General features: G+C 41.1%; 1 protein-coding gene and 1 long non-coding RNA gene across 2 annotated transcripts in view; one reads left to right on the top strand and one right to left on the bottom strand.

Annotated features, from left to right (window-relative positions):
- LOC307175928 overlaps positions 1 to 24296 on the bottom strand; it is a 91693-nt gene that overhangs the window by 31119 nt on the left and 36278 nt on the right. The gene's annotated exons all lie outside the window — the stretch shown is intronic.
- The window catches only part of NKAIN3 (sodium/potassium transporting ATPase interacting 3), a gene marked incomplete at its 3' end in the record, with an annotated part of 507014 nt that overhangs the window by 470873 nt on the left and 11845 nt on the right, over positions 1 to 24296 (top strand). The window contains 1 exon segment of the mRNA XM_079901639.1: positions 6882 to 6942. Coding sequence (XP_079757765.1) covers positions 6882 to 6942 — 61 coding nt within the window.

Genomic DNA, 24296 nt, shown 5'->3' with positions numbered 1-24296 from the left:
TCCGCGGCATGTGGGATCTTAAATACCTCCCTAGGAAGGAAGGATATGCCTGCTGTCCCATCCAATACAGAGGGTGAGCCATTGCACAAAGCTGAGCCCACACCCCTTCTGAAAGAGGGAGTCAGAAGGTTCCCAAGTTAGTAACCATGTGTCATGTGCCTGGACATTCTGTCGTCTGTCATCCTGACATGACAAGAGGGCAGGCTGCATTCAGACTTGCAGTGAGGGTTGGAGCATTCCTTATGAAAACCACTCACCACTTCAGAAAAGTGGCTAGAAAACTCTTATTCCATCATCTTATTTCTCCTCTCCCCAGGGAAGGAAGCAGCATGTATTCAGGAATGCCTGTGGCTACTTTTAATGTACTTCAAATGTTTGGTTTCATGTAAAATCAACCAATAGTTAATTCATAAGTGGAAATAGACTAAGATCCCTAAAATCCCTTTTCTTTCTACATGTTTACGATACAGCCATCTGTCTAACATGGTACAATCATTGGCTTGTTCTCGTGTTTATTGCATGACCCAGATGGTATCAAAGCAAAACAGCAAAAATCTATGGAACTTATCAAGACGAAAGCTACTGCTGTGGTGAGCAGAGCCGGCTTTTACGTTGGCTGAGTGACCCGGGAACCCTGTGGGAATTTCAGCGTTGCTAACACGCTGGAATTCACCCACCTTATTTCAGCCATACTGGTTTCCCTGCCCCCACTTTGCTTTGCAATACAGCGCTTCTCATCATTTATTCATTCATAAACATTTAATAAGTACCGTCTTTGTACCAGGCAATGTGTCCGAAATGCAAAGTTGAGTTGACAAAAAGTTCTCTCCAGATCCTGGCGGTGGAGACAGACATGCAAACAGATTGTATAATCATGTGAATCGTGCCTCCACCGTGGTACATGAGGCCAAAGTAAGGGAAGGAGCAGATCCTCTTCCTGAAGGGACCAGGTCAGGACTCTCAGAGGATGTGGCCATGCTACCAGCTCTCTCCGAGGGTTCCTGCCTTCAAGGGTCTACTGGGAAGCGCACACATAGCTATGATACAAAGCAATGCTGGGAACCGCCATTGGAGATATAAGAACAAAGTGCTGAGACAGTTCGGACTTAGAGGCGTATCCACTGGAGAGATCAAAGAAAGTGACATTAACATCAGGACTTAGAGGATGAGCGGGTTTGGGCAAGCAGAGAGATGAGAACGGGTCAGGGGTTGGCGGGCACGCAAAGAATGGGGAATGTGTAGGGAGTTGGAGCACAGGCTATGGCAGAGAAGAAGAGTGGGGGATAAGCCTCAGAAGCCAGGTTGAAGCAGGATTATAGAGGGCTTGGAGACCGATAACAAGTGCGTGTGTGCTTGGACAGGCGAGGGATTCTTTGTTCTCCATGACCCCAACTTGTGAATTATGATTTAAAAAAGAGTTTATCCCCATCAGAAAACAAACATGTTGTAGTAATGCCCACTTTTCAAAACAAAAACCAAAATCCCCATCGACCTCCCATCTTTCTCCAGCTGCTGTCCCTTTCTCTACTCTCCTTTTAAGCAAAACTCCTTGAAACAATCGTTGACATCCTATTTCCTCCTGAACCCACTCTGATCAGATTTTTGCCCCACCCTCCATCAAAACCACTTCCATCAGGGTCTCCCATTTCCTCCACTTTACCCAGCCCAGTGCTCCGTAACACAGTGCTGGTTGTCCTTGACCTATCAGAGGCCTTGGATGCCCCCAATAGCCCTGGCTTTCTTGTATCTCTGTATCCCTTGGGTCAGTCCTTTTCTGTCTCCTGCTGGTGAGTTAACTTCTCTCCAACCCCTAAATGTAATATGTTCCAGGGCTTCATCCCTGGATCTCTTCTCTCCCTTCACTCACTTCCTTAGTGATCTAATCCAGTCACATGGCTTTAAATACTATCTATAGATACACTGATGACCTCCAAATTTATCATCACTCTTTGCCTGAACCATTTCTCAGGGTTGTGTTTTCAGCTAGCATCCCTAAGGGATGAGGTAACTTCTCCCCCATCCCACCCCTGACAAAGAGTAGGCTTGCTCCCTCTTGCTAGAAAAGTAACTAAAAAAAAAAAAAAAATCACTATAGAGATTCTTTAAATATTTCTGTGATGGGTTTTTAGAGGTAAAATTACTGGGTGAAAGAGTATAATGCTTTTTACCAACTTTTTCTTCCAAACGTAGTACATGAGACTATCTATCTGACCACCTTTGCTAATACACACCCACAAGAAAAGAAATGTTGCAAATTTGGTCATAACATAGTTTTCTTGTACTCTTAATGTGCATTTAATTTATGACTGATGTATGACATCATTCCACAGTTTATTAGTTTTCTTTCTTTCTGTATAGCTTAGATATTTACGTTCTTTGCTCAGTTTTCTATTGTTTGTCTTTTTTTTTTTACTTAGACGAATGCTTTATATAGGTGGGATTGGGGGAGGGGGAGGCCTAAGAGGGAGGGGCTATATGTATACATATAGCTAATTCACTTCATTGTACAGCAGAAACACAACATTGTAAAGCAATTATACTCCAATTAAAAAAAAAGTAACTCGGGTTTCCATGGTGGCACAGTGGTTGAGAGTCCGCCTGCCGATGCAGGGGACACGGGTTCGTGCCCCGGTCCGGGAAGATCCCACATGCCGCGGAGCGACTGGGCCCGGGAGCCATGGCCGCTGAGCCTGCGCGTCCGGAGCCTGTGTTCCTCAACGGGAGAGGCCACAACAGTGAGAGGCCCGCGTACCAAAAAAAAAAAAAAAATGGTGTTGGAATCTAGTCTTTACATCCATTTAATATACTGAAAAAGGTTGAATTTACGCAGTCAGAATTTACAATATGGAGGAGAAAATCATTCAACTGTTACAACTATAGAGATGGATGTTTTTAATGGAAGAGAAAAGAGGTGTCTTTAAAACGAATGACTCAAAACTTTATTTAAAGCAGAAATAATCAGGATTATTATCCTGATATTATTTATTTTATGTGTCTTCACTATTGGCAAGAATGCATTTTATTCCATTTCTTGGAGATAAGCAGAAAGCCACAGGGACTATTTCAACTCATGTTCTGGGAAACCAAGAACTATACAACAGTCAGCTTCTACAGATAAGTGATTAACATGATGTCTAGACATGTTCTCATGAGAATAACATTATTAATTAAACAGTCATTTGGTTAATCATGATAGCAAAAGTAATTTGGGGAATAAATATTTTATTAGTATGCCAGTCAATAAAGTAAAAGGATATATTTTAATTAATTCATTTGTTATAATATTGAGATTATGTCTGACAAATTCTGTTTGAAGGCCTGGACGATGATCTAATATTTCTAATACGGCATGTCTTTATCTTATTGTTTCTGGTTAATGGTATTGCATATTTCAATTACTTAGCCAAAATTCCTTTCTTTACATCTCTCAAGATATTATTAAGATCCATTAGTAAACAATTGGATATGACAAATTTTCTGTTGCTATGCATTGCTGTGTTCTTTAAAAACTGGGTGTTCTCACATTTCATTAATAAAAAATAATTCACTGAATAGGGAAGGACAGTGTGGTATCACTATAACTAAGAGGCTGATCTTACTTTCTATTTGTCAGAAGACTCATTTGGGGGCTTCCCTGTTGGCGCAGTGGCTGAGAATCTGCCTGCCAATGCGGGGGACACGGGTTCGAGCCCTGGTTCGGGAGGATCCCACATGCCGCAGAGCAACTAGGCCCATGAGCCACAACTACTGAGCCTGCACTCTGTAGCCCACGAGCCACAGCTACTGAGGCCCATGTGCCTAGATCCCGTGCTCTGCAACAAGAGAAGCCACCGCAATGAGAAGCCCACAAACCGCAACGAAGGGTGGCCCCGGCTCACCACAACTAGAGAAAAGCCCGCGCCACAATGAAGACCCAACGCAGCCATAAATAAATAAATTTTTTAAAAAAAAACTCATTTGGAAAAAGAGAAATAAATCTATCGATGAATTATCTTCAGTATATAGACAATCTTTTCAGAAACACAGTTAACCCAATAATTTTAAAATAATCCGTGGTTCTAAAACACAGGGAAGAAATACAAAATAAATAAAACTTAAGTAAAAACTTTTTTTTTTTTTTGCGGTACGCGGGCCTCTCACTGTGTGGCCTCTCCCGTTGCGGAGCACAGGCTCCGGACGTGCAGGCTCAGCGGCCATGGCTCACGGGCCCAGCCGCTCCACGGCATGTGGGATCTTCCCGGACCGGGGCACGAACCCGTGTCCCCTGCATCGGCAGGCGGACCCTCAACCACTGCGCCACCAGGGAAGCCCTAAAAACATTTTTTTGAAAAATTATTCAGTTGAGTTTGCTCCTTTTGCCTTTATAAAAGTACATCTATAATCTTCTTCTTATGCAGTCCTTCTAACTTGCTCAATGTCTCATCCTGACCCCAAACCTCTCCCTAAATTTCAACTGCACTTACTCAAATGATGGAATCAAGACTAAATAACTTGCATTTGTTCTTCAGTGTTAGCCATCTGGTCAACCCCTTTTTGTTTAGCCTGGAAGGAAACTTGTATTAGAATCATTAAAAATTTTTATTTTGTATTAAAAAGAGTCCCTAGAGGTTGCTTCGATTTGTTCCTTTAAATGTATAAATATGTAACGAAGCAATTTATGGAACAGTCATTAGCAGTTACTGCTTTCCAGGTCTCTTGGAAGGCAAACCAGAGAAGGGTGGGGTAGACTTCATTTTCAAGTTAAAATCTCTCTATCAGGATGGGATTTTTTTCAATCCCATCAAATTAACTCTACATATTGGTGTATGAAAAGAGTGTTTTAGCATTGAGTTCACCAGGTTTGCTCTCAAGGACCCTTCTCATCAGTCCTCTGGCCTTCTTCCAGTAAATGCCAATGAACCAACCAGTAAATGCCAATGGACCCAGCGTATCAAATGGAATGAGCTAATGTTAGAAGACACCAACATATGTTCCCTGTCAAAGAGGCTAATAATATGCTAATATACACTTTAGACATCATTGTCATCTCAAAAGGTATCAATGAAGACAAAATAATCATTTATTCTACTTCAAATCAGCATAAAGGTGTAAACAGATTTTTTTTTTGTAGAGATGTATAGTCTATTAGGAAAGTAGAAAAATAATATTCATCGTAGTATTGAGCTATCATGAAGGCCTTGGCTTTATACTAGGAAAGTTCTACAGCACTCAATCAAAACAGTTTGCTTATCTTTCACCTACTTAGATGGAAAAATAATGATTTGTGAGATCTAACTTAGCTGAGTTTGCTGTAGGGGAAAAATTATTGAACTACGTAAGCTATCAAGCACCTGTGGCCTAACTATTCAATAAGCAACGTCCAAGATAAACAATGCAGTATCTAAATGTTGGTCTGTAACAAAAGTAACAAAACTAGTTCAGACATTTTTCTATTGTAACATGATTCATCCATTCTTCTACTACCCTTCTCCTTGCAAAGTGAGTAGAAGAGACCCAAAGTATCCGCCATCCTAGTCACACTGCATACAAAGAAACTCTTAATTTGTTTGGCCGTCACTTGGTCTAGCTCTTTAGGGTTCAAAAGATATCTGATCTGCCTGTTTCTGTCACTAGGACTCATGTCAGCTGAACTCATTGCACTGCTCTTTAAGCAAAAGGGTCATCTTCAAAGTCAATTCTCAGTAGGTCATATTCATCTAATGAGGTCATTAGAGGTCATATTCATCTAATGAGGTCATCTAATGAAGTCAGTAGGTCATATTCATCTAATGAGGTGCATAAAGGAATCCAAAGTAGAACCCATGTATTAAAAGGAATGAACAAGATAATCCATGGGAGCATAAGGAGAAAATGTTACTCCTATTTCTTTCTATCTATCTATTTTCTAAAAACCTAAGAAAAACCAGCCTTTAACAATATCTAACATGTGGCTTGACTCTGGTAGCCTCACCAGGACTGCACGCTAGGACTTCATGTGTTACTAAAGTACTAGCAATATCCCATGAGGCAACAGGAGCCTCCCTGTATGATGTGGCCGCAGAAGAACTCAAAGGAATATTGTTCTCTTGGGTAGGGTCCTGCTCCCGAACTGCACAGCCAGCTCTCTTCAGAAGGCCTTACCCCGGACTATGGGCGCACATACACATCCCTGCCCTTGAAACCAAGCAGGACCCTGTGAGGCCCCCTAGGGTACAAAAGCCTTTTTGTATCCCTGTTTCTTAGTAGGAAAAAGGTTTCAGTCTCTTAAACATTCCCTGAGTGCCGAAGGACAGGCTCAAATAGTTACTAATTAGGGAAGGGAGGGGATGCAGAAACAAAGGGGGAACAGTCAAGTAAGAAGAACAATATATGTGGTGTTGGTGGCTGGCAGTGGATAATTAACAAAACAATTTCGTATTCAAATGGAATTTACATGCTCAGAGCATTTTCCACAATTAAGTAAATGATTGGTATTTAATTTACAATGAACATATTTTGATTCCCTTTGTGGTAATTAAACATTAAAATAGTTGTAGTAATAATGAGAGTTGCTACAAATTGCTCTGCAAATAGTCAAAACTTAGAAATAGATGTTCTGAATAATCTGTGGTGATTTTGCAATATAAGAACTGTAAATCCCAAATCAAAATCTAAGTGAAATATCTGCAGTTTTTTCCCCAGTTCTGTGTACTACTTTAGAAAGCTATTAAACCTAAGTAGAAATGAAAAGGTTCTTTAAAATCACGGCTATTATTTTAAAACATTTAAATAGCATTTAAGATTTTTTTCTATTACAAATTCATAGACGATAATACTGTGTATTCTTTATCTATTGGTTACATAGGCTTTTTAATTATGGACATCTGTCCTAGATTTTTAAGATATTTTTTTCTCCTTTGCAGTTGGTTGGTTTTGTGTATGCCTGTTATGTGATCAGTATTTTCGTGGAAGAAGAGGACACCTGTAAGTATTATTCTACCTACCTGTGGGTTTATTTTATCTGAGATATAGGTTCCAAAACTAATCATTACAGGACCGTGAAATCTTTTATATTTGGAATTTTAAATGATTAAAATCAGCATAGTAAAGTTACAATCAAACATTTACCAACTATACTGCACACACACAAGATGGCGCTAAGTATTGAAACTCTCAATCCAAGTCATGTGGGAGGATGCTCAGAGACAGGGACACCTACAGATAGATGGCTGTTGTTTCATTTTAGTAACTTTTCATCAGAGACCTAAACGTTTCTCTGAGTAGAAAATTGGGGTTGTTTTATCCACCACTAATTGTAAGTATGCTGGCTACAGAATTTTGAAATCTGACTAATAGCGATAACATCAATACAATAACACAGTCTACCAAGAACTACACATACATAAACTACATAAAATACTCTGAGAAAACGAACAATGACAACCTTCAATGCAAGATGTAAAAAAAGAGAGAGAGAGAGATGCTGAAAAAGAATTAATGGAATGATAAAAAGCTAAGTGGTCACATTTTAGCGGAACACTAAAAAAAAAAAAAAAAAAAAAAAAAAGACATATTACCCAAAGTTATGTGGGTAGAGATTTAGCAACGTAGGTTAACGAGTGGCATTTATGGGGTGCCTGCTAATGTCTAAGGCACTCCTTGGCACCACTCCATTATGGGTTCATGTAATACCAAAGAAAAATTTAATTTAAAAATAATAATAAATTATTAGATAAACAAATCATACCCAGCCATCCCAGGGATTTGGTTATACCGCTGCAGATACTCTCTGGGTTGCAAAGTTGACTCTTAACAAAAATGAGGACAAGTGTCTAGCTAGCCATTACAACTTCTTCCTAGAACACAACTCCAAAAGGGTCTGATGAGTGCTTGCCACCAGATAGGTACAGTGCATGGTGTATGAACTGGAATCCAGTTAACAATGAGGATTTATTTAACCAACCGGAAGAGATATTAGACCTTGAGATTAAACTCATTAGGCAGTGAAAACACACAAACGTACCACATCATCTCTTTTGTGCTTGCTTGGGGCTTTGTTTTGTTTGGTTTTGTTTTTTAATGCTAGATGAGCTAGAAAGTTTCTGACATTTCGAAAGTGCTGTTGTAATGACAATACTTTTGACTATGAGGTTAACTTCAAAAAGTACATTTTCAGGTGTTCCATTAGTAGTTCCACAATTTGACAAAGTTAGTGTACAGAAAATCAGCAACATGCTTCCAACTCACAGCTAAGACAGCCTGACAGCCAAAAAACAACCGGTTGAGCAAGGACAATTTCAACTGGAATTGAAAGCTTAAAAAAGTTATTAGAATTGGTGCTGAATAAATACTTCCCCCCAAATGATACACTGATGGATAAATCCCAGCTGAATACCTTATAAAGTACTTTTGAGTAGGTACCAAAATGATCCTGTTTCTTCTCCTCACCGAACTGGGTAGAGGTTCTCAAATGATTCTAATGCTTCATCCCCACCTTATTGTGTGAGGACAGGTAGATTAATCAATAATCTTCTTTTATCTAGTAGAATAAATATATAAAGGGCTTTTCCTTGAAGCTTGTGATTTCAAGCAAAACTTGGAAATGCAAAATGTCATGCAAAATAAAAGGCTCATCTAAATTGGGTAAAAGATTTTTGACCTTCTAGCAGCCTTTTTGAGAGAAATAATGTCAGTGTATCAGATTCCTCCTGGCAGATATCGTAGTTTTAGTGATTTTAGAGTCTTTAGTTTAAGTTTCTCTATAGAAACCTCTGAATCAGCTATTTTAATGCCCATCAAACCAGCCTTGAAGCACCTGCTAGCAGCCTATTCTATTAATGGTTTAATTGTACTGTTTGTTATTAGGGCCCTACATTAAGTTACCAAGAGACATCTGTATAAAGTAGTTATATTACCATCAATTCAAATAATACTTAGAGCCAAAAGGGTTTGGGGTGCTCAAAACAAAGTAAACATGCCGTAGACCAACGTGACATGATAATCGGCGGGGAGCAAGTCGACAGTAGAAAGCAATCACAAACCTTTTAGTCTGAGAGTTCTCAAGTGAGGGTAATTTCATATTTTCTATTGAAAGCAGTAGGAATCAAAGTGCAATTTTAATTAAATTGTCCTAGAGTCTTCAGAAGGCAGATGTGAGCAAAAAGAAATGTCTGAAACCAATTGCAATGATCTCATAGTCTAGTACAATTTGTGCCAACACTTAGGTTTCGGGTGCAACAATGAACTGCCCTTACCAACCCCCAGTCGAGAAGACGTGTCCTTTGAATTGTGTTTCCAGAATTTAAACATAAAATAAGAAAATAATACTGGTAGCCTTCCTATTTATCTAAGTATGCTTCTGGAAAGCTTCTTCTGAAAGGTAACTGCAAGTAGATAATGTAATGTCACAGTATTTTGGCAGACAATATATCATTTATCATTTCGATTTCTCTTCTAACTAATGAAAATCTCTGCCGTATTCAAAATGCAAAGTTAAGCCTTTCTTGGACTGAAAGCTGTCGGCCAGCCTTAAAAATTAATAACTACCCGCTTCTCTCCTCTGCACTGCTTAAGTGGTTCTATGGGCGTAACATTTCAGCTGATGGACATTTCTGAAGGGTAATAAATGCTTGAGGAAACATTTATTTCCAGCCACCCATCTTCTTAGCTACCTTTCAGCCTCTTTAGCCATTTCCTATAAAGACTGTGATTTCAGGTCAAAGACAATGAAATAAAAAGCTCACAAAAGCAAGAGTACTGCTAGGTAGGGTCAATACTTTTCATCATTCATTCTAATGAAAAAGCCTATTTATATATGTTTCATTTATTTCCTTTTTTAAAATCTATCAATCTCTGTGAACACTTTTGTGAGACCAGGATATTTGGAACATGTAATCGTAAAAACATGTCAACATAGAGATCGGACTTGAGGACACGGGGAGGGGGAAGGGTAAGCTGGGACAAAATGAGAGGGTGGCATGGACATATATACACTACCAAACGTAAAATAGATAGCTAGTGGGAAGCAGCCGCATAGCACAGGGAGATCAGCTCAGAGTTTTGTGACCACCTAGAGGGTTGGGATAGGAAGGGTGGGAGGGAGACACAAGAGGGAGGAGATATGGGGATATGTGTATACATATAGCTGATTCACTTTGTTATACACCAGAAACTAACACACCATTGTAAAGCAATTATACTCCAATAAAGATGTTAAAAAAATAAAATAAAAAATAACCATAAAAAAAAAGTCAACATCTTGTGTGTGAACCATCTACTGCTGAAATGAACTTGTGGGCTTGTTAGTACCTTGTCAGATTTACTAAAAAGAACGTTTTTAATTCAAGGAAGTGTGGAGGGGAGGCAAAAAGTACTGAAAAATAGTATCAACGTGTATAAATATTGCCAGGCTTTTTCAGAGGAGCTGTTGCTAGCACTACTTCTTCTGATACTAGGGTGCAAACTGCAAATGGGATGTCTGTCGGGCTCACAAAGGCCAGCCTGGGCTGTATATGTTGATTGGCAGGAGAAATGTACATCGAAAATCCTAAGCATTAGTTTTTGAAAAGAAAATGAACTCCCCAGATGTGGGTTCAGCATTTTACATGGAAAATCTCAAAATAGCTCTTTATACAACCATTTGACCCCTTGAGGCCCAGGCTCAAGACAGAAGAAAGAGCCCAGAGTCAGCAACAGAGACATCAATGGTTTAATGAATGGGGGATCTTCCACGTCTGAAGCAGAAAGGGACCTGGAGCGACACCCCACTATCAGGTTGACTCATTGGTTACCAGGGAAAACAGCAGAAAAGCACGCCCCTCACCACCCCTTTGACAAACTAACATAGTGGAGACATTCTGATATAAAGATTAGAACAATTACTACCAGGGGTCGGGGGCAAGTACACAGGCATTTACTGATTAGGCTCTATGATTAAGAGGGAAGGTCAGTCGTGTGGGTAAGGTGTAGGTGAAGCAGGGACTGGTCCAGCAGGGGATGTACAGAGAGCAAGAGAACAGCCATCTTGGGTGGCCTGACCATACAAGGGTGGAGGGACAGGAGAAATTTGTGAGAGTCAAGGATGGAGAAATACATGAGACCCAAGTAACGATGATCCCGTGGTCACAGTCAATATTTCAAAGGAGTCATAGGACTGGTCCAATAAGCCATGAAGAATCTACTGGTTCTCAGAGAGTATAAATTTCTTTTGGCAACAATCTGGTGAGTTGCAGCTATCCTCACCACAGCTTAGATTTAGGGCCTGAAGCATGTCCCCATAACTCTGCCAAATAGCTACAAACTTACTACCTAACCTTTCTACTAGAATACAAAATCTCTGCAGTCAGAATCTCTATGTTCCCAGATATAACGCTAGAGCCTAGAAAATGCCTTGCACATAGCAGCTAATATAAAAAGTGATTGTTGAGGGAACTCCCTGGCTGTCCAGTGGTTAGGACTCAGTGCCTTCACTGCCAGGGGCCCAGGTTTGATCCCCGGTTGGGGAACTAAGATCCTGCAAGCCGTGCCTCGTGGCCAAAAATAAAATAATAGAAATATTTTTTAAATGATTGCTGAGTTTATTTATTAAGTCAATTCCCTTGGCCCAGCAACTCATTTTTCAAAATGGATTTCAAAACTACAAGCTTCTCAAATTTGATGAAGTGTTAGGATTATGTTCAGAATTTAGTGAGATGCTTGGTACATTTACAATGTTTTTCTTCCAGTTTTATTGAGATATAATTGACATGCAGTACTGTATAAGTTTAAGGTGTGCAGCATGATGACTTGACTTACATACATCATGAAATGATTACCAGAATAAGTTTAGTGAACATCCATCATCGCATGTAGAAACAAAAGAAAAGAAAAAAATAGTTTTCCTTGTGATGAGAACCCTTAGAATTTATTCTCTTAACTTTCATATAAAACATACAGCAGTGTTAATTATATTAATCATGTTGTTATTATACCCTTAGTATTTATTATATTTATCTTATAACTAGAAGTTTGTACCTTTTGACCACCTTCATCCAACTTACAAATATTTATGTTTAACAAATGGAGGTCCTGCATCTCTTTAGCATAATCAGATGGATTTTTAGTAATTTTGAAGGTCAAGATATAGGGAGATGGGGACTTCCCTGGCAGTCCAGTGGTTAGGACTTCGCCTTCCAATGCAGGGGGTGTGGGTTAGATCCCTGATCGGGGAGCTAGGATCCCACATGCCTCGGGGCCAAAAAGCCAAGACGTAAAGCAGATGCAATATTGTAACAAATTCAATAAAGGCTTTAAAAATGGTCCACATCAAAAAATCTTTAAAAAGAATAAAAGATATAGGGAGATGGAGTAAACCTCCACTATACCACATTAGAGCAAGAGCTTGAGTTTATGGACTCCTGGACAAGCCATCAGGGAGGCCACAGAGACTTGGAAGATAGATGCACCATAGAGTGAACGCAAATGCAAAATACGGCCAAGGGGACAGACGTACGGTCAAAAAGTTGGGTCCAACAGGGTGGAGACCTAAGCCAGCCCCACACATGGGAAGGTCAGGCCGCACAGAATAGGGTTCTAGCTACAGTGCTCTGGTTCGGAGAGGATTCCAGTCCTTGGGCAGGTTAACAAGACAGTCTCCGTAATGAATGTGTTAATAACTCCATGGTGGGCATCCTTTCACGATGTATACATATATCAAATCATCACGTTGTAAACTTTAAGTATATTACAGTTTTGTCATTTATACCTCATCAAATCTGAAAAGAAGACAGTATCTCTCAAGAAGAATGTCATAAACACCAAAGTACCAAACCAGTGACTCAAGAGGGGAACTTTCCATGGAGACTAGAGAAGCCGTTTTACTAGAACAAGCTCCAAAGTCAGCACTAACCTCATGGTGAAGTGGAACCCAGACGGTCGTGTCTCTCCAACCCAGAACCCCTATATTTCAACCTAACTAGGGACTATCTACAGCCGTTATTTTCTTCCCCTCTCACTTCCTCATCCCCAGCTACATCCGTTTTCCTACATTCACCAAGCCCTTTCCTCCCTCTGTTGACTCACTAACTTAGATACACCCTTCCGATCTCAGCTTAACTGTCTCTCTCCAATTTAGCCACTTCCCTGTCACCCTCCCCAGGCTAGTTGAGGGCACCCAGGATATACTCTTATATGGTCTCATTGCACACTGCATTTTCCTTGGAAACATTGAACACAACTGTAATTTTTAAAAGTCATGCTATCCCCAGGGCCTCGCCCATTTCCTGACATAATGGGCACTCTGTACAATCGATAATGAGTGAGTATTGCGTGAAGAACTGTGCAAGCAAATGGACTCGGAAGGTTGGTTAGGAGTTCCATTGGCAGAGAGGGGGGAGAATTCTTCCGTTTCTATTCTCTGTCTCCATTTCTATGCATGACCATTCTTCACACAAGCTAGAACCTTGGGCACATTCCTTGACTCTTCCTCACCTCCCACATCTGTTCAGTCACCAGATGAGACACGGTCACCTCCCTTCAAGTACGTGTTCTTCAACATTCTTCCCCAGGACGCCCTCTTCCCCGTGCCTCAGTAGACCCTCTGAACCTGTGCTCAATTTATTTTTTAATTAACTGTGTTCCCCACTTGTAGAGCACGGGGATCGTACCCTGCCCACCCTGGGATCCAAGGACCTGGTTCAGTATCTGGAACATCATAAGAAATCAGTAAATATTTGTCATACAAATATGATGTGAAATTCTGTGCAAATATGTACAAAACACATAGCAAGGAAAATGCCCTCATGTCGTTACATTATCTCTCATATCACTGTCCTCACACCTTATGAAAATTTAAATTTCCCATTCCTTGCACTATAGAAAAAAAATCTGACTAATTTGCAATAAGTTATATAAATGGTTTGTACACTTATATTTCGTGGAAGTTTTCACTGGCTACTAATCGTGGCCTGTTTTGACAGAAAGTTGACACCAACAAGCAGAGAACACCAATACTCCAGAGGGGGTTTAATTTTCTGTGTTCCCACTTGAAACTGTACGTTAGAAATTATTTAAATGAAGGTGGTCGTCACTCTGCCAATATCTAGCTCTGCGCCCATTAACAAAAGGAATCACCCCTTGGGGGATCCCCAAGGCACTCAGCTCTAACACCACACCCCTGCCGATGATGCCCAGAGCGGGGGTTATCTCAAGGTACCATCAAGTGCATCACGTTCTCTTCATTCATTTACAAATGGTAAATTATCAGGCAGCTATTCAGAACATCTCGAGCTGTCTGATCCACATTAGCAGCCCAGGGAGTGTGAAGCATCAGCCTCACCCCTTAAAGCAAGCGCTCTCCACAGATGCCTGTTAGCTTGAAGGAGACATAATCTGACCTCCCTCCATCCCTGGTCAGATAGGTCGGAGCTCTCAGGTTCTCTTGGTTACCAACAGCCCCAAGCTGTGTGGTATGGCCTTTCCTCAAGAAGGAAGACGGAAGGATCTATCCTCCAGATGGTACAGAATGGAAGATGAGGGATTTGGGAACCAGTTGTGATTACGAGGCAGTAACAACAACAACAACAACAATCACATCCTCACGGCACCCTAAATGCAGCGACAAAAAAAAAAGGGGGCTGTGAGGATTTTATGTGGCTCCTGGGCAATGGTTTTATTGTGGGTTATTAGTGGGAAAATTTAGGAGCCCAAGAGAGATAGCAGCTACCAGCGTTCCGACAGGGTCCTGTGTTTCCATTTTAATTCTAAATTCAATATCCCTATCCCAACGCCCGCCACACACACCCTTCTCAATCCAAACACTGAGCTGTTCTGCCCGCCCCACCGCGGGTAGGCTGAGCCCTCACCTCTCCAGCCGGCCCTGAGCTGCAGAGAAGAACGTGCTGCACCAACAAGCCTTGATGCAGCCCCATGACGTCACACGTGCGCATGTGCGCCGGCCACCTCTCCTTCCTCCTCTCACCCATTCTGAGTCTGCGCCTTCTCCCTTAAAACCGCGGTATTAGTGCTCCCTACCCTGAGACTTTGGAGTCCTTACTCTCACTTTAGGAATGAGGACGTGAAGCCCAGAGAGGTGACGTGATCCTTGCACCCTTGTCTTCTGCCCGCTCAGCGCTGAGACTCTCCCGCTAAGACTCTACAGCAAAGAAAAGGAAAGCCAGTAGGCATGGGTGCCCACAAGCTCCTAGGGTCTCTCTCCCATCGGAACTGTCCATACTCATCCATGATGTTCTCCTTCCCGACATAGAAGAGGAGAGGAGGCCTTCACTCTGTCCCCAGGCTTCTGTGGCTTTTCTGTCCATCCTTCCCACGTATTCAGGTGCCTGCTTCATTCATGATTCTCTTTCCGCCTCCCTAACTTTATATCTCTTTTCCCCTTCTCTCTCCCAGGTTCTTCCTCTCATTGGACCTTTTTCCTCAGTTTATGAATAAAGCCACATAAGTTTAAAAACAAAACAAAAGAAATTACCCCGGCTCCCCACCCGGTATACACTGAGCTTCCCTGTCTCTCATACTTCTTCCCTCCACATCTAGACTTTTCTACAAAATAGTCCAGACTTACAGTGTAACTTTCTCACCTCCTATCCGCTGTCAGGCCGCGGCTGTTGGGCTTTCTGTCCTATATTATCACTGAAAACACTCTCTCGAAGGCCAGCAATGACCTCCTAATTGTCAAGTTCACTTAGATCTTACCGGGCTTCCTTGTAATGGGTGACTTAGGTCACTGCTGACTGCTCCCTTCTGGCTTCCAAGCAACCCCATCTCTTGAGTTTTCCCAGGCAGTCCCATCTCTTGAACAGCACTTATTTTTAAAATATATATATTTATTTTGTTGCACGAGGTCTTAGTTGCGGCACGTGGGCTCCTTAGTTGTGGCATGCCAACTCTTAGCTGTGGCATGCCTGTGGGATCTAGTTCCCTGACCAGGGATCGAATCTGGGCCCCCTGTATTGGGAACACGGGGTTAACCACTGCAACACCAGGGAAGTCCCAAACAGCACTTATTTTACCAATTAAAATTTTTTTCTATTATCCTCACGCAAATTAAGCAGATTTCTAATGCAAACATAGGTAACACATTTTGAAGTACTGGCCCTGGCTGCTTCTGGAGTGATGTTTTATCATTAAGTCCTAAAATGTTAACTTGCCATCCCCAGTATATAGCTTATACTCTCACTGTTACACTAAAGCATTTTACGTAAGATCAGACAATGACACAGAGGCATTTTAAAGTAAGAACAAACAATGAAACAGGTGTTCATCCCTCTTAGATAGCAAAATGGCACACAATATTCTCAAGAGCTATACTCTTGGACCAAGTATTTAATGGGAGTCAGATTTTATAATTCCTTTGAAGAAATGTCATGCAAGTAACCAACACTAAGAGGAATATTTAGAACACTCATCTTCGTGTGCTGTATTTTTTTTAAAGATCTATTATTATTTTTTTTAATTCATTTTTGGCTGTGTCAGGTCTTGGTTACGGCACGTAGGATCTTCGTTGAGGCATGCAGCCTCTTCATTTTGGTGCACGGGCTTCTCTCTAGTTGTGGCGTGCAGGTCTTCTCTTCTCTAGTTGTGGCGCTAGGGCTCCAGGGCGCGTAGACTCTGTAGTTTGCGGCACACGGGCTCTAGTTGAGGCGCGCGAACTCAGTAGTTGTGGTGCACGGGCTTAGTTGCCCCGCGGCATGTGGGATCTTAGTTCCCTGACCAGGGATCGAACCTGCATTCCCTTGCATTGGAAGGCGGATTCTTTACCACTGGACCACCAGGGAAGTCCCTTCATGTGCTTTATACTAAGCATTTTATTGACTAAAAAAGAATAATTTAGTGTTCTTTCTGGGAGCAATATTTGAAACTGGTCTAAGTGAGGTATTTGGGAGTACCAATAACTTGGATGCCAACGTGAAGATAAAGTAGGGGAGAAGTAAAGGCATTTGTCTCTCCTTCTAAGTTGTACGAGGCACAAAGTAAATTAATTCTAAATTTTATACCTAACTAGCCTTTCAGTTTTGTCCACATTTTTCCTCAGAGGAGGAAACAGGTGCTCGCTCTCTCACTCACTTTCTCTCTTTTTTCTCTCCTCTCTTTTGTTTGTCCTTGCTCTCTCTCTTTGATTATAAGAACAAAAAGTCTAGAGTTGAGTTAATGGTGTACTCAGAGAACCGCTTTCTTTGCTATGTACAGTTCAGTCAAGTGCAAAGCTTGAATGTACATGGTTGTGTCAGAGATTGGCCAGATCTTTGCCATCTGTGTGTTCTTTTTCCGACACACAGCTGGGCTGCATCTCCCAGGCTCCCTGCAGTTAGGTGTCCCATGACACTGAACTCCAGATGGACTGTGAGCAGAGGGACATGGCCATTTCCAGGCCTAGCGCCCACGTCACTTCCACACGTGGTTCTCCACGCCCTTCCCGCTTCTGCCTGGTGGATACAGACCAGCGCAGGAGCTTTGGAAGCCACATGTTTAAGATGATGGAGCCACAATGTTGAAATAAATACTGAAATGTATTTCTCCAACAAATAGGCATCTCAAGCAATTTGAGTTTGCTGTATGTTAAGGGATTTTCAGCTGGGAAGCAGGACCTCAGTTCCAAGGGGATTCTCACTTTCCACAAATGGATTTTCAGAGCTTTTTGAAATAGTTGGTGGAATAAGAGGAGAACTCATTCCATACCCTTCAACTGTGATTAATTCCGCCGCCCACAGCATCAGGACTCAGATGACGTTAGATTTGAGTAGACGCAAGACTTTACTCCGATTAAGAGTCTCTTTCTGGTTGGTTTTATACTCACTAATGCTTTAAAACATTTTAATGTCTTCCCACATGACTCAGATGCTTTGCTGACATTACACTGACTCCTTTCAACCATAGCTCCTGATGGAATTCTGTGTTCTTTCTATATTCTAGGTAGCTTGCCAATTCTTGTAGACATTTAAATGCTTGATTGGATTCAGCATTTCTCCCACATCTCTTCTTGTCTGAGGTCATTAACCCATCCAGATCCAAAAGTAGAGTCCAGTTCCAGCATATTATTGATTAATTTTAGGACTTTAAACAAGTTTAAATAGCTAATCCTCTATTGATTTGATTCATTCATTCAAGAAACAGTTATTGAAAGACTTCTGTATACTAGACCCACAAGGATACAGAAATGAATAAGACGTGGTCCCTTTCCCAGGAGATCTTACATTCTAATAAGTGAGCAAGGCGTGTAAATAATTATGGAGGAGTAAAGTGTAGATAATGGTCTGTATAAAGTGAATCAGAAGCACAAAAAAAATAAGCAGAGGCTAACTGTGTGTCAGGGCACCAAGCATGGCTGCTCAGAGCATGAGGACATGGTCTTATATGAAGAATATTACATCATGAGGAAGGGAACAAAGGAAATGCATTTTAAATACTGGCAAAAGTATGTCAACAAAGCTTGGGAAAACCATGGGATACTCAGGAAGTGATGAGGAGTGAGGTATGTTCAGTTCACTAAGTGAACAGCGGGGTCAGTCTTTGAGGGACCTTGGATTCTGTCTTAACACCAGTGAGTCCCAACCTATTTTATATCTTGGCACTTATAGAGAAAGTTAACATGTATAAGGCACCCTGTGATAAATACATTACTTTTTCCGAGCAATAAATGACCACCCCAAAGGGCTAGCCACCCCAAGTCTTACTCAGCAAGTGTGTACGTGCACACCTACACCCTACTCAGGTCTCTCCTGCCGGGATACTCTGCTAGATGACATGCAATCAATGAATGGATTTAATCTTGGGAAGAATATGATCAGATTCAATTTTCTTTGAACAGTAATTCATAGAAAGAGAAAAGAATTTATAAAACGATCTCAGAAGAAATGGCATTTTGGGGAGGGAGTCTGCCCTAGAAATGGGAAAACCAAAAGTAATAATAGAGGCTATTTTTTAAAAAGAAAAAAGAATATTCAAAGAGGAAATGTTCAAAATTGTAGAAGCAGACAGTAAAAATGAATTATAGAGAGACTTCAAAGTCAACAAGTATTTGTCACTTGATTTATTGAGCAAAGTAGAACATTAGCCAGATTTAAATGAGAATGATAAAAATATATTGGGAAAAACTTGGATAACTGAGAAAAAATGTATTACTTAAGGGAAAAATTATATCTGTTTAGACAGCTTCTTAGAACTGTTTTTAGCCCTTACCTTTTTAAGCAATATTTTTCCTCTCAGCCATTCTATTCTGCTTTATTGACCCCAAAGAGATTTTAAAAATTCATTATGCCATTATTTAAATATTATCTACTCTTAGAAAATTTTAAAGTGGGAAGAAACTGTCAGCACTGATTATGGGAACATCTGCTTCCAGAGATCTGGACCCATGAGAGAAACAAAAGCTGGAAATTCAGCCAAATAAAAATGAAAAGGGAGCTCCAAAAATAGAAAAGGGAGGTGTTTTCAGAATTTTTAAAAATCTTGTTTTCTCTAGAATAAAATGTTCCTCTGAATGAGCCCAGCAGTAGTGACACAAAGCCTCCAGTGATTCGGAGCAGACAGTAACTGAAAACTTACAAAAACTTTGAAAGAGACTTCAGGAAAGCCAAACTGTAGTTGATAAGAGTAAACAGCCATTCCACCAAATTAGTGATGAAGATTAACCAAAGGGTTAAGAGTATGTCTACAATAGGAAAATAGCACAATTTGTGTCGCTTTAAAAAAGCTGAGTAACTTTAAAGGGAATAGAAAATACACTGTTAAAGATGAAAACACAAATAAGAAAGAAAGAAAAAAAAAAAGAGAACCTAGCTCCTTTCTTTCTGAATATGAGAAAATCAAAACAAAAAAAGTGGGGCTTCCCTGGTGGCGCAGTGGTTGAGAGTCCGCCTGCCAATGCAGGGGACGCGGGTTCGTGCCCTGGTCCGGGAAGATCCCACATGCCGCGGAGCGGCTGGGCCCGTGAGCCATGGCCGCTGAGCCTGCGCGTCCGGAGCCTGTGCTCCGCAACGGGAGAGGCCACAGCAGTGAGAGGCCCGCGTACCGCAAAAAAAAAAAAAAAAAAAAAAAAAGTGTATGTGTGTATTGAGGAAGTAGGATGGTGGGAGCTGGTATGTCAGAGGCATCTTTATAAAGGTGATACAACTCTAGCAACTAAGAGTGAGGAAAGAAGCCACGGTGGTAGATACTTTCTTATCAAAGGACCCTGTAAGGACACCATAACCAGGTTCCCCCTTGCAAGAATCAAAGACAAAATTCTAGAGACGGTCCATGGGATCCTTACAGAATAACTAGAATAAGTGCATCCCTGCATCTAAACACTGAAAGCATTAGGAAAAAGTCACTCTGGGGCTTCCCTGGTGGCGCAGTGGGTGAGAGTCCGCCTGCCGATGCAGGGGACGCGGGTTCGTGCCCCGGTCCGGGAGGATCCCACATGCCACAGGAGCGGCTGGGCCTGTGAGCCATGGCTGCTGAGCCTGCGCGTCCGGAGCCTGTGCTCCGCAACGGGAGAGGCCACAACAGCCAGAGGCCCGCATACCGGAAAAAAAAAAAAAAAAAGTCACTCTGTGCACTTTGCATAAAAGGGATATATTACCTACAAAGAATCCCACGGAGTGACTTGAAATACCAAGAAAAAAAGAGAGAGATGTTCCCTCAGTATTTGTGCTACTGTGGGGGGAAAGGACTAGAGAATAAAAACAATGCCAGTTAAAAGCTAAAAAAAATGGTGATCAAGTTTGTCACGTGTGCAGACTTCCCTGGTGGTGCAGTGGTTAAGAATCCACCTGCCAGTGCAGGGGACACGGGTTCAAGTCCTCGTCCGGGAAGATCCCACATGCCGCGGGGTAACCAAGTCCGTGCGCCACAACTACTGAGTCTGCGCTCTAGAGCCCGTGCTCCGCAACAAGAGAAGCCACCACAATGAGAAGCCCGCGCACCGCAAGGAAGAGTAGCCCCCGCTCGCCGTAACTAGAGAAAGACCGCGCGCGGCAACAAAGACCCAACGCAGCCAAAAAAAAAAGGTGTGCACTCAGGCGGATCACGGGTGCACTGGGCGGGTCACATGGGCTGGGCACGTGCTCAGGGAGTGCCCAGCACCAGCCCTGGACAGAGGGAGAGCCACAATCCCACGTGACACTGAACTCCGAAAATTCTGCCTCCCTTGAGCTTTACTTTCTTCCTTGCCACGTCCTTATACGGGGAAGCTTAATTTTCCACAATAAGAAACACTCAGAGATGGTGAAACCTCAGCCTTCAAAACGTGATGGACTAATCAATCCTCCCTCCTCCAGACTAGCTACTCTTTCCAAATATGAGAAAATCAGACTAGACGCAAGCTCAATACAGGTTCCCCAAGGACAGATGCTCTTCTGGGGAAGGGGGAATAGAATGCTGGAATTCTCACAAACCATTGTTATCCTAAGCTAAACAAAGGTTTTGAAATTTTGGAAATCAGTAGTTGATGGGAATGTGTCATCGGAATAAGATAAATGTGTGAATAAATCAACAGCAGCCCGCGGTCTGCTGCACAGTCCACGGCTTTTATCTCACCGAGGGCGTCCACAGCCTGGCAGGCATTGTACAGACGAGTACACTGAGAGCTGAGTCTTCCCAGCTCGCAGCCTGCAAGAAGTGGAACTAATATTTGATCCAGATATTTCAGGGACCAAAATCCGTGTGCTTTCAAACACCCAGCTGTGCCAACAAGGATAACAATGAAATTCTTCATAAATCGGTAAAGAAAGATACATCGGGCACTCACTAGATTAAAACTAAAGCATTCATGTTTAAATATTGATTAAGAATATAAATTACTTGCACGATGTAAGAAAAATAACGGGCTAGCCCAGTAAAATTTAATTGGATGTGGGGAGGCATAGGTAACACACCCGGCTGTCTTCCTGCAAGTCAAATGTCTTGTCAGCAAGTACTCAATATGTGAAGATTATCATGAGAATAACAGAATTTTAGGATGGGATTCAAATACTACACAACTGTGAAAACAATGCCCCCCCCAAAAAGACTGTTGACCTTTAATAGCTGTTCTGTATGGGTATACGATGAAATTTTAATTATTAATCTGCCATGATTAAAGTCTGGTTCAATAAAATGTAACAGAATATGATTTGGCAAAGGTTGTGGGTATGATCTTTAAGAAGCAAAAATGTACCTTCCCTTATTTTCCCAAAACGAGATTTAGCATTTCTTCTCATGGTGGTCACTTCCACAAAGATATTCCATTCCAAGTAACATCATTTCTTCCAAGTGGAAGTTGGCACAGGAAGTACGTTTGAAAGGACTACAAACAATGCGGTTTCCTGGCTGCAGGCTCTCCCTGCGGGATCTTTTATAGTAACACCTCAGTTTCCGAGAACAGGTGAAGGGGGCAATGCTCTGCATAACGCTTTTCTGCATCAGCTGATGCCGGGTGTTAATTGTGCTAAGTTTTTTGTTCTACGTTTTAAGACTTTAATAACCAGAGTATATTGAATTCAACTCAATTATCCTGCAGGTCACCCACCAAGCTGTGCCCGGCCCCTCCTTCTGTCTTCCCCGCCTCTTCCAAGGCACTCTTCTTGCAAAGACCCTTTGTGGTGTTCTCACTGTAATGACTGCAGATTCCGTGGATGCTTCCTTTCTAAACCTCCTTTTCTAATACTTCTGAAAACCATCCGTGCCTCTTCTGCTACTTCCCAGGTTTCATTGAAATTCATCTCCTTATTTCTACTGGAGAAACTCCTTCAATTCAGCATCTTCTTCTCACATCTTTCTCATTACAGTGACTTTTAGAACGCACAGTTGCTTCACTTTCTTAACAATGGGATATAACTACCTTTCTGCAAACGTAAAAGCTGAAGGTCTTTCCTACTGAGTTGTTTTCAAGTATTTTGTTAAGTCATCTTAAAAAAAAAAACTTCATTTTTTAAAGCATCATTTTAAAAACACTTTCAGAGTCTATAAACTTGCCCTCCATTTGCATTTCAATTTACCTCTTTACTCCAACTACCTTCCTACTCTGGTGTGTGCATAAAAAACTATTTTTCTAATATGGAAACACCAGGCTTCTCTTGTCAAGAGGCCACACTGCTGTGTTCCATCCATAAACGATTCTTGATGTTTTCACTTTCTTAATTACCTACTTTTCAATGATTCCTCCTTAATACTTACTCTTTTGGTAGTCTTGTCTAGTTCCCAAAATTTATATATATACACACACACACATTAGGGTAAATAAACTACAATACTTTTTCCACCTTTTGGATATTATGAATAACGCTGTTATAAACATTTGTGTACAAATTTTTGTGTGGACGTATGTTTCCATTTCTCTCGGGTATATAGCTAGGAGTGGAACTACTGGGTCATACGGTAACTAGATTTACCCTTTTAAGAACTGCCTAACTGTCTTCCAAAGTGGTTGCACCATTTTACCTTTCCACCAGCAGTGCATGGTGTCCAGTTTCTCCACATCCTTACCAACATTTGTTATTATCTGATTTTTTTTTTATTATAGCTATTTTAGTGGGTATAAAGTAGTATCTCACTGTGGTTTTGGTTTGCATTTCCCTGAGAATATTTTTGTAATGAGGTTGATGTTGAAAACGAACAAACAAACAAACAAAAACCACTTCAGGATGACAGAATACATTTTCTCTCTTTGCTTCTCTTCATCTGTCAGAGGTAGGGTTATTTCAGCCTTTAAAGAACTGCTTTATAAGTTAATCTAAGTTCTCTACAATGACTGTGACCACTTCATAAATGAGTCTTCTACATTTTAACTGCCCTGCATTCAAGATCAGTTAAAGAATTTAAATAAAATTATTAAATCAAGTTATTAAATCAAACGAAGCACCCCCAAATCATCTTTTGAAGCTTTTAGTAAATGGCAATAAATGAAAGCTTATAAAAAAGGAAAACACTGAAATTTATGCTCACAAAAGCAAGCAAACTGGACAAATTAGCATTTAAATGTTATACAGAACTAACAGTGCCGGGGAGGTATTTGGGCTAAACTATACTGCACCTGTCCTCTCTTTAGCAAACTTGCTTGGCATTTAGCAGCGCCTATACGGAAGATATTTCCACAGTGAAAATAGTTAATGCTACATAGGAAGTTATTAGGTCAACTAAAAAATTGGCATATGGTTGTTCGCTTGGATAAAAATATTGTATCAGTATTAATTTTCCTGAAGTTGAAAACTCTACTGTGTAAATGTAAGAGAATATTATTATTTAGAGGAAATGCTCACTGAAATATTTGGGCGTGAAGGGCTTTATGCAAGTAACTTACTCTTGAATCATTCAGAAAAATGTTATTGTATATATATTATTTCTGTGTGTACGTGTCAATACATGTCAATCTAGATGTATATGGAAGA

This window comes from Stenella coeruleoalba (genome assembly GCF_951394435.1).
Source record: "Stenella coeruleoalba genome assembly, chromosome: 17".
Taxonomy (NCBI): Eukaryota; Metazoa; Chordata; class Mammalia; order Artiodactyla; family Delphinidae; genus Stenella; species Stenella coeruleoalba.
This window is presented reverse-complemented; position numbering and strand designations above follow the sequence as displayed.